General features: G+C 61.0%; 1 protein-coding gene across 1 annotated transcript in view; it reads left to right on the top strand.

Annotated features, from left to right (window-relative positions):
* The first annotated feature begins 8,734 nt into the window (after window positions 1-8,734).
* Window positions 8,735-10,768, top strand: part of UBE2O (ubiquitin conjugating enzyme E2 O) — a 62,344-nt gene continuing 60,310 nt past the window's right edge. The window contains exon 1 of the mRNA XM_080560802.1: window positions 8,735-9,277. Within this exon, the coding sequence (XP_080416928.1) occupies window positions 8,807-9,277 (471 nt within the window). The 5' untranslated portion in view covers window positions 8,735-8,806. The remainder of the gene's footprint in view (window positions 9,278-10,768) is intronic.

Below are 10,768 nucleotides of genomic sequence, written 5' to 3'. Positions count from 1 at the left end.
GTCAAACCAGGTGAATAAATCCAGGGAGGACCACAACCTGAGCGAAAGCGAGCACGTGTGGCCCGCGGGCAGGAGCGGCGCGAGCAGCTCCAGAGCTGACCAATACTCGAGCCGCTTGCACCAAAGGCAGCGCGGAGCCAGGTCATTTCTGAATGCGTTCGAGAGGTGCCGGCTTTCCCTGCTAATTATAGGCTTGCCCCCGGCTAATAGGATTTACAGAAACAAAAGCATTACCAGCGCAAGCGGTGCGCAGGGCAGGAGTGGAGCAAGCTGGGAATTTTCCATTTGGAGGCGCTGAGGGCCGGGTGCTGGAGGTGCCTGGTTTAGGCAGGAGGAGGCGAGGTGGGGTCTCGCTGGGGTTTGGTTTCAGTGAATTTTGCTGGTTTAGCAGGGGCTGTGTTATCTAAGGGACTGGGTCTGTTAGGAAGAGGTGTTTTCTTTGGCGGGGGAAATATTCAGCATCCCCAGCGCCAGTTCTGGTCACCAAGGGGCGACAAGCTGAAAATGGTGCTGGAAGGGAGAGCTTCGTGCTGCTGCGAAACGCCTGCAGGAGGGAGGAAAAGCAGCGGCTGAGCTGGAGGCAGGTGTGGTTTTTTTTTTTGTAGTGTTGTAGGGCTTATCGTCGACTCTTCTGGATCTCCTCATCCCGCTAATTGGATCAGGGCTCGCCCAGCCCGGCAGCTCCGCAGCAGGCGAGGAGGGGGCCCTGCATCCCCGCTGCTGGGTGCTGGGCGCCTGCTGGAGCCGGCCCGCTGGCCTCTCCGCCGGCACACAGGGCCGTGCGTGGCAGGAGCAGGGGCTGTAAGGACCTGCAAATGCTGGAAAGTCTCTCTGGATACATTTACCCACAGAGCTGGGGGGTTCAAGATCTCTTGCATGAGCTCAGTTTGTGTTAGAAATGGACGGGAAAGGGGAACCAGGCTTCTCCAGGTATTTTTGGAAGCTTCTCGGGACCCCAACAGCAACAGCCTGGAGCAGAAGTCGGTGATGCGGGGAAAAGGCTGCTCTTTGGCTTGCTCTCGTGTTTTTTTTCCCCTCCGGCGCTTTATTCCTGGCAGCCCAAATCAGATAGCTGGAGGGCTGATGTGTTGGTGTTTCTTTCCTGGAAATGAACTTTTTCTTTTTGCTTGGCTTCTCAGCTCCCTGCAGATGCAAAGGTCTCTGGCGTGCGGGGAATACGCACACCGAGAAAGCTGCGCAGGGCATGCCGTGCATCAGAGGGGAGGGCAGAGGAGCTGCCGGCCCCCCCAGCCCCATACCCCCGCCCGGGGCTGTGTGGGGTTGCTGGGGGGCACCTACATGTGGGCAGCGTCCGGCCTGCAGAGGTGAAGATCCCCAGCCGCAGAGTAAGTGAGAAACAAGAGGAAAATCCTCTCTCCCTGGCCCCAGAAACTCTTTTTCCAGACCTTCCTGAGCTGAGCCCCATACATTGGGGGCTGTAGCAGCATAGAAAGTGCACTCTGTAAAATTCCCCCCTATTTGTGTTTGTGCACTACAGGGACCAAAGCATCCACATGGCCCGCAGAGGTGCTTGCGTGTAAAAAACAAAACAAACAAACAAAAACCAGGTAAGTCTGCAGCACCCCCCTGGTGGCATCTTTTTCTTATATTAGGAATATCTGCCTGGAGTTGGAGCTTCAATTTTTGAATGGTTTGGAAGCAGCAAGGACTCATTCACCCAGATTTTTTGGCCAAATGTTCTTTGCAGAAGAGTTGAAACTCTTCCCCCACCCCGAACGTGGAGGGTTTGGATGAGAAGACTCGCTACACCCAGACTTTAATAGCAGATGGTGTCGGTGCAGGGCTGCGATGAGAGCCGTGCTCTCACCTCCTCCAAAGCCCTGTGCAGGCAAGCCGAGCTCGGTGTACCAGCTCCCTTCCCTCCGGGACAATTCCCCGCACCCTGAGCCACCGGGGCTGGCACGCGGCAGTGCCTGCAGGCTGCCAGCTGCCCCCGAGGCTGTCAGCACCACGGGCACACAACAGAACCGTGGGCTTACCGGGCTTACCGGCCGTGGGACGGGGACCTGGCGATGTCCCTCCGCCAGCAGAGACACCTCGCAGCCACGGGAGGGGAGAAATCCGGCTGCAGGGGCTCGTCCGCCTCGTCTGCTGCCACGCACGGAGCCCCTGCTTATATATTTGTTATTTATGGAGCACGTGATGAAGTGCTAAGGAGTTTATAACCCCGATGAAAGACGGGGAGAGGTGAGAGGCTTTACGGTGACAGGCCAGCAAAAGGATCCCGTCAGGCTGTTGGTGTTGGTTTGTTGGTGGATTTTTTTGTTGTTGTTTTTTTTTTTTCTTCTCCCCTGGCATGAGTGCCTGCAGAGGGATAAAGCATTTAGCTGATTGCTCCACGCTGAGTGCTCGGGGTGAGCTGGCAGGCAGGGAGAGCAGAGGACTTGGAGGAGAGAGAAGTGCACCTGGCCTGACCCAGACCTGTCCGAAGGCAGCCCCGCAGAGCATGGATGTGCTTGTCTGGCTTCCAGAGGACGTGTCCTTGCTCGGACAACGCACAGAGCCTGTGCCTGAGCACGTGTTTAATAAGTGTGGTGCCAGCTCTTGGGGTTCAGCCATAAATTCTGCCCCCCCAGCAGGCTGCGAGCTGTCCCTGGCAGAGCAACAAGTGTGGTCAGGGCTTTTATAGCAGAGCCTGATTCTGATCCTGCCCTCGTGAAACCCGTGTGGCTCCTCTGGTGTTCGGGGGCACTGCAAGGGTTGGGTTCAGCTCTGGGAAGTAGAAAGCAGTGACGCCAGGCACTGCGGGCTCTGCATATGTGGTTGCTTGTAGGATTGGGGCCAGAGGTAGGGCTTTTGCCCCACGCATCTTCCCCCGAAGACTGAGTACCTCTGCCCCGCAGTCTGAGCTCGCTGGGAATCGCTACACAAGGAACCAGATAGGTGAAACCAGTAGTATTTGTTCCCACCGGGACAAGTGTAATAAAATGGGGATTATCCCAGGCGTAACCTCCTGGAAAGGAAATGGCTGGTAAGATCAGCAGAAATAATAATTTAAAAAAAATGTCGGCATCATCATTATCATCAGGAACCAGCCGCGGCTCTGAAAGGAGCGCGGAGCTGCCAGGCGGAGCTGGCCCCGCAGCCCCCAAGCCCTGCCAGGGCAGCTCGGGAGCTGCTGTGTGTTGTAGCCACAGGCAGAGTGACCCGGGGCTCAGCCCTCACCTCCCCGTTTTAGATATTTTTTTTCATGGAATCGAAACAGAAAGATGCCCCAGTGTGTTTCTGCTGTTCAGAAATGGCATTTCAGAGCAACTCCCAGCCAGGATTCAGCCGCGCAGCACAGGGGCTGGGCTGTGGCTGGAACAGCCGGGCAGGGATGCTGCTTTCTGCCCACCACGGCAGGAGGGTCAGCCTGGTCCATCCCTCCCTGCTCCTACAGCTGCAGACGGTCAAAAACGGCATTAAGGGAGAACCACGGCAGCGTGCTGAGATTTAGACACTTAGCAGTGCTCTCAGCTCCTTCAAAGAGCCCAGCGTCGCCGCTGTCTCTGCAGCAGGCTGCTCGTCAGCAGCCCTCTCGGGGCAGCGAGGGACAGGGACAGGCAGCTGGGGCTCTGCTCGGCCCCCCTCTGCCAGGGCTTGGCAGGGAAGGGACACGAATGCAGCTCCGGGGCTCCTCAGCCCCCTCGTCTGCGCTGCAAATAGCACCGGGTCATCCCGCTGCTCCGGGGATTAAGCTGCTTGGGGTAGCTGCAGCATTCGTCATCTCTTGGCCTCGAGGGGCTGCTTTGCAGTCACAGGGAATGAAGGTGGCATCAGGGTCCTTCCCTGGGTGGCGTCATCCCAAACTCCTGTGACTATTCAGCCGCTATGATCAAGCCAGATGCTGCTCACTTCCCCATTTTTGCAGCTTCTCCTGGCTTAGCCAAAGGGAGCCGTGTACCCAAAAAGGGCCGTGCTTTTCTCCTGGCTTGCACACAAGCGGCACGACACGGACAGCAGCAGGGCTCAGCCCCACTGTAGGGTCAGCCACGGGCTCTTGTTTTATTCCTACTCATGCCCTGCCCTCCCACCAGCTGCCCCAGGCAGCAGCACAGATCGGCAGCGTGCGAGCGCTCGGCATCGCTGAGGCTCTGCGGCAGGATGGAGCTCTTGTGGCTTCCTCAGTATTCCCAGCACTTGCCAGGCTGGCTGCCTGCTGCTTTTACCCCGCAGTGCTCCCTTCTCGCCTTGTCAAGAGCAGTTCGAAATCTCCAGCAGGTGCTGCAAAGCCGGGGTGCCTCCATCCGCTCCACTGGAGCAGGGTATTCATCGCAGCTCACATTGTGAGCCGATGTGCCTTCAAAATAGCAATGCAGGGCTGCTCTGGACAGTGGCCATGTCCCCGGGCTCTAAATAGACCCTAGAAGGGCTGGTTCTGCCTTGAAATGTTAATCTGCAAATGTGCACATATGTGGATTTCCTCTGGCGTGTTCCTTTTGGCTCATCAGTGCAGTCGGTTCCTCTCTGGCGAAGGTGCAGAGCGCTTCCCTCTGCAGTCGCAGGAAGCTAGGGAAGGGATGCTGCATGTCAAAGGATTTGGGATCTCTCTGATCCCAGGGGAAGCAGGCTTTGAGCTCCGGCTCTGACCTGCACCTGAGCAACACATGCCTTTGCAGGGCTGGGAGATCTCCTTGCTGCTCCTCTACATGGGACTCTGAGGAAAGAGTGCAGACAGAGAGGGGAAGGTTTCACCCAAGGCTGCTTGGCCAGGGCAACTTCAGCCTAAAGCAGGGGTGGGAGACCCAGCCGGGACCTTTCTTATCCCCTCCCTAGAGCACAGGCACTTGGCAGTGATTAGCCTCCTTTCCTTCTCTCTGCTGGGCTGCAGTAGTTTGTAACTAGGTCATGGACACTCGTAACACAATCCCCATGACGAAGGAGGACTGAGTTCAGAGCGGGCTGCTCCGGGAGGAGAGGGCTGGGCAGGTGGGAAGGGCTCCAGCAGCTCCTTCCCTCCCGTCCCAGACCTCCAGGCATTTTAGATCCAGCTCTGCCTTTGGGACGCGGCAGCTGGGTGATGTTACTGGGTCACCCTGCCTCCCACAGCTCTGCAGGAGCTCTGCTGCCCTTGGCTCAGCATGCTGCTAGCGGGAGCCGGGGTGACCCCGTGGAGATGGATGGGCTCCGGCTGCCACTATGGGGAAGCCAAACCCTGCATCCCACAGCAAGGCTGGGCCCGGACCAGCCCCGTCACGGGGCTTGCAAGGTCTTGGTCTCAGCAAAGAGGATGAGAGGAGGGAGGGGAGGAGGATTGTGCGTGCATAAAGATGTAGGTAAGCAAGGTGAAGCCACTCAGAGGCCATTTGCAGCTGGGGTGGGGAGCGCCAGAGGTGCCTGAGCAGGGCAGCACGAGCAAGGAGGGGAGGGCAGGGTAACCGTAAGCAACATGGGGACACAGGGCACTTCCCTGCTCACCCCTAAGGGCTCCTCTCTCAAGGGCAGGGCTTTCCCTTGCCCACCCAGCTTCAATAAGATTGCTGGGCTCACCACGGCACCTCCAGGGCACCCCCAGTGCACCCCCAGCTCCTCTGGGCAGCCTGTTCAGCGCCTCGCCGCCCTCCTAGTACAGAATTTCTTCCTGCTTTCTTTTTCTACGTCTGTCCCCTGACGTGGCTGAGCCTGCAGAGCGGCGGTATGCCCCAAGCCCGTCCCTGTGGGAGCACCGGGAGCCGTTTGGCGTCCCCCCAGCTCAGCCCCGCAGCACCTCTCCGAGCCGCCTCGGGGGCGCAGAAAAGGAAAACAAAAACCACGGGAAGGCGGTGACGCCGGCCCAGAGCCCTCTGTGGAGCCCTGCAGGCCGGGATTTCCACCGCAAACCCCCAGCGGGCCGAGGGCGAAGCCTCTCCCGGAGGGAGCCCCGCGGCCGGGCCCCGGCAGCGGCCGCGCGGTGGCAGCAGAGCCCCGCTCGCCTCAGCCGGGCCCGGGGCGGGCCGGGGCTGGGCCCTGGGCCCCGAGGGTCAGGCCAGCGGCTGAAACGGTGAGATTCACCTCAAAGGTCACGGCTGTAAAATCCTAGAATCCTAGAATCGTTAGGGTTGGAAAAGCCCTCCAAGATCATCTGGTCCAACCATCCCCCTACCACCGATGTCACCCACTGAACCACGTCCCTAAGCACCACGTCCAACCTTTCCTGAAACGCCCCCAAAATGTTTCTTGGTTTTGTGTGTTCTTTATTTTTTTTTTTTTTTTTACAACGTGGTCCGGCTGGCTGAGGACCTCACTTCAAGCACTGTGTGAGGTTTGGGGCACCGCAGTGTCAGAAGGACGTAAACTATTAAGGAGCACCCAAAGGAGGGCAACAAAGATGGCAAAGGGAGCTTCCACACAACAAAGATGGGGAAGGGGCTGAGGGGAAGATGTGTGAGGAGAGGCTGAGGGCCCTTGGTTTGTTCAGCCTGGAAAAGAGGCCGAGGGGAGGCCTCATGGCGGCCTGCAGCTCCCTCACGAGGGGAGCGGAGGGGCAGGCGCTGAGCTCTGCTCTCTGGGGACAGCGACAGGACCCGAGGGAACGGCATGGAGCTGGGACAGGGGAGGGTCAGGCTGGGGGTTAGGGAAAGGTTCTGCACCCAGAGGTGGTCGGGCACTGGGACAGGCTGCCCAGGGACGTGGTCACGGCACCGAGCCTGCCAGAGGTGAAGGAGCATTTTGACAACACTCTCAGACACATGGTTTGGTTTTTGGGTGGTCCTGTGTGGAGCCAGGAGGGGGACTTGATGATCCTCGTGGGTCCCTTCCTCTTCAGGATATTCTGTGATTCCACGAAAGAGATGAGTCCTTCTTCTGCGCCACTTCCCCAGGAAAGCTCATCAGAGCCCCAGCTGAGATCAGAGTGCAGAAGCACACCCGGCTCAACTCCTGCTAACGAGCAACCAGCCCTGACTCGTCCCCATTAAAATCCCCCCGCTGCGAGCCTGGCTGGTTGTGTAATGTGATTGTTTGCGTGGCTATTTGTGGCTCCCTGAAACCCCACTGCTCTTCTTCAGCACGTAATTGCTCTGAAGAGGGACAGTTTCCATCCACACACAAGTTTGTGCCCATTACCCGTATCTATATTTTATTAGGAGCTGTTGCGATGTGCTTTAAGGGGATGATGCTAAGCATCACCACCGCGGCTGGACAGAGCTGGGCTTTGAAACCTTCCACGGAGCCGTAAGGAGAACACAGCGCTGGCTCAAGCGGAGTCAGAGGGCACCTTCTCCCCTCCCGAAGGCCTGATCCTGTTCCCAGAGGGCCAGGCACAGAGGGAAGGGGGCTGGGAGCTGTGCTGTGCTCCCCCCAGCAGCACAGCAGTGGTGGGGCCATGCAGAGCGTGAAATCCTGAGCCCTGACTTTGTACCCCCCTATTCCTTCGCTTTGCAGAGGTCACTGCCCTGTCTTGGATGTGGATGGAGATCTGTGGTCCCAGAAGCACATCTGTGTAACCAGCTGTACACCCGTGTGGGACTGAGAGCTATTTAACCTGTCTTTCCCCAGGGGTGTGCTGCCGTTTCCTCACCTGGTGTTCCCTTTTAGCTCTGTTCTGCTCCCTGTCCCTGGGGTCGGTGCTGAGAAATGCTCCAGCGGGGAGCCACATCACCACGACACCCAGTAGCGAGACCCTCTCAAGAACCATTTATTTCAAAACCCCCCATGGATAGAGGAGGGAAAAAACATTCGAGTCAATGAAGCCAAGTCTGCGGCTCATTTGCACGCCCTAATGAGGACTTTCAGGAGCCATAAAGAGGAATACTGTGCCTTGCTGTGAACCGGAGAACACCGAGAGCAGCACTCAGCCCCACGGGTATCACGTAGAGTGGTCTCTGTGGGACAGGCCCTTATCCTGTGCAACCTCTGCATGTTCTGGGCAGTTTCCCCTAAATTCCTGTGGCGGCATTTTTGGTTTCTTTCCCTGATCTCTCTCGGGGGCTGCACAAGCGCAGGGTGTTGGGGCACGGCCTGGGGTTCACTTGCTCCCCAAGTGCTGCGCTGCTCCTGGCTGACGTGGGCACGGCGTGCTCGCCCCGTGCGGGTGGGTGGGTGCCGGCCTCTCCTGCAGACCTGGGCCTCACCTGGGAGGCCTGAGCAGAAGCTGCGGCCTGGGATGTGCCTGCTGGGGCTTGGTATCGCTTCACCGTACAGCTCAGAGCCCTCTGTCTGCACTGCAGTGCCCGTCCGAGTGCCCCAGGAACGGAGGCCACCTCAGCCTCCACCTCTCCTCTGCTGAGGCCTGGGTTCTCTTCCAGCCTTGGCCAGGCCTCCTCCTCTCACCGAATCCCGGCACCACCAGGGCTGGAAGAACCCTCCAGGACCATCCGGTCCTGCCGTCCCCCTCCCGCCACCGCCACCCACCATGTCCCCGGGCACCACGTCCAACCCCTCCTTGAACACCCCCAGGGACGGTGCCTCCACCACCTCCCCGGGCAACCCGTCCCGACGCCCTGACCGCTCTCTCCGAGCAGAAATGGCTCCTCGCTCCCTCCCCGCCACAACCCGAGGCCATTCCCCATGGAGCCCACTGCCCCCCGTCCTCCCTCCTCCCCCCTCCCCCTCCTCCTCCCCCTCCCCCCTCCCTCCCCGCGATGGGCGTGGCCATCCAAGGGGGCGTGGCCGTACGCCACCAATGGGCGTGCCCTGAGGCCGTGCCGTGACGTAACCGCCCGGCGGGGCGGCGGCGGCGGGAAGGGGGCGGGGCTTATCGCCGCGCTAAGCCCCGCCCCCCGCCGTTACCCGCGCGCGCGCCCCGCCCCGGCCCGCCCCTCCCCTCCCCTCCCCCAGCCTCCGCCGCCGCCGGCCGCGCGCTTCTCCCGCTCTGCCCGGCGCCATGGCGGAGCTGCCCGCACCGCCCGCACCGGGGGGCCCGATCCCGCCGCCGCCGGTCCCCGCCGCGTCCCCGGGGGTCCCGGTCCCGGTCCCGTCGGTCCCCCCCGCGGCGCCCCCGCCGGGCGGTTCGCAGCGCCTCCTCTTCTCGCACGACCTGGTGTCGGGCCGGTACCGGGGCTCGGTGCGCTTCGGCCTGGTGCGCCTGATCCACGGCGAGGATTCGGACTCGGAGGAAGAGGAGGCGGCGGGGGGAGGAGGAGGAGGAGGAGGAGGAGGCGGCGGAGGAGGCCGGGGCGGCGGAGGAGGAGGAGGTGGAGGCGGCGGCGGAGGAGCCGCCAGCTCCGGTGGCTCCGAATCGGGCGGCCCCGGGGCGGGAGGCACGGAGGAAGGCCGGGCCTCCCCGCTGCGGCGGGGCTACGTGCGGGTGCAGTGGTACCCGGAGGGCATCAAGCAGCACGTCAAGGAGACCAAGGTAACCGGCGGCGGGGCCGCACCGACCGGCCTCGTGCCCCCCCACCACCCCCCAAACCCTCCGCCACGGAGGCCCGGGCCTCGCGAGGCCGCCGCCCGGCCTCGCCCCGGAGCCTCCGTCCTTCCCTCTGAGGAGCGGGAGGCTGCGGGTTTGCCGTGGTTATCCCCCCGCCACCGTCACCGTCACCACCCCGAGGGGTCGGCGGAGGCCGCCCGCCGCCATCCGAGCGGCCAAGGTTGGCCCGCGGCCTCCCGGAGGCTGAGGGCGGCTCGTCCTCCGCCACCCGAGGGCCTCAAACCCTTTGGGATTCAGCCTTCCCCACTGGAGGCCTCGTCTCGGGGCTTCCCGAGCCTGCCCACCGGGGCGATTCTCGGTGGCACCGAGCTCGCGGAGCGCTGCCGGCGACGTGGCCTCCGCGTCGAGGACGGTGGCACCGGAGGACGGCGGCACCGCGGCCTCTATTAGGGCAGCCAGCAGCGAAACGGGCGGCCCGGCAAGCCGACGGCGGGCGGCTCGTGGTACGGGACGTGCCCTCGTCCGTGCGAGCCTTGGGCACCGTTGGTGAGCCCACCGCCGTCCCACGACCTCCCGCTCGCCTCCGCGGGGCGCGAGGGAGGCCGGGATGGGCGCAGTGCCCGGGGTGAGGCTGGCCGGGGGGCTTCCAGCAGGCTGCCTGGCGGCACGGAGACAAAAGAGGGAGAGGGGGCACTGCGATACAGCACAAAGGGGCCGGCGAGCCATGGGCGTTGCGCTGAGCACAGCAGAAGGCCGGCGCTGCCCTCGCCCGGGGGGCTGCCACACCGGGGGGGCACCGGGAGCCCGAGGGTCCCGGCGTGCCGGCGGCTTTGCCACCCCGAAATCGTCACGGTGAGGTGTCGAGGTGATGCGGAGGGAGGAAGCGGGGAAGGAAGGTGTGTTGTGGTCCTGCAGAGAGCGGTGGGATTGCGAGTGCTGGCAGGATGAGCTATATTTAGGGGATAGTGTCATTGGGCACGTGACCAGTTGGAGATAAGAAAAATGAAAACGGGCATTAAGGGAGGATGTTTGCACACCGTATGTTTCTACCTTTAAGGAAAAAAAAACACCCTCTTTCTCTAAAGAAACCACGATTCAATCACTGCAGCCTTAAATAAGTCTTTGTATGCTGTTGCAGCAAAAATCAGTCCGAAGTTGAGCGTGTTTTTCAGCATCTAAGTAAGGCCGCCTCGGTTTAGGTGAATCAACCCAGATTTAGGAATTGTTCCTGGATTCCTGTATTCAGATCTGTTAATTCTGACTTTGCACAGGGTACTGAGTGCCCAGCGTTAGAAAAAAACAGGCAGGGGATGACCAGAATTCAAAGACAGTTACATAAATAAAGGGTTTTCCTTTTTCTTCCCTTTTCCTGGTCCTTCTCCGGGGTCGGCATCTTCACCGCGCAGGCACTGGGCCCCGGGGAGAAGTTTCCTGAGAGCTTGAGGCATTCAGGTGCGCTTACCGCATCGATTTTCC

This window comes from Anser brachyrhynchus, assembly GCF_964034855.1.
Source record: "Anser brachyrhynchus genome assembly, chromosome: 18".
Classification (NCBI taxonomy): Eukaryota; Metazoa; Chordata; class Aves; order Anseriformes; family Anatidae; genus Anser; species Anser brachyrhynchus.
This window is presented reverse-complemented; position numbering and strand designations above follow the sequence as displayed.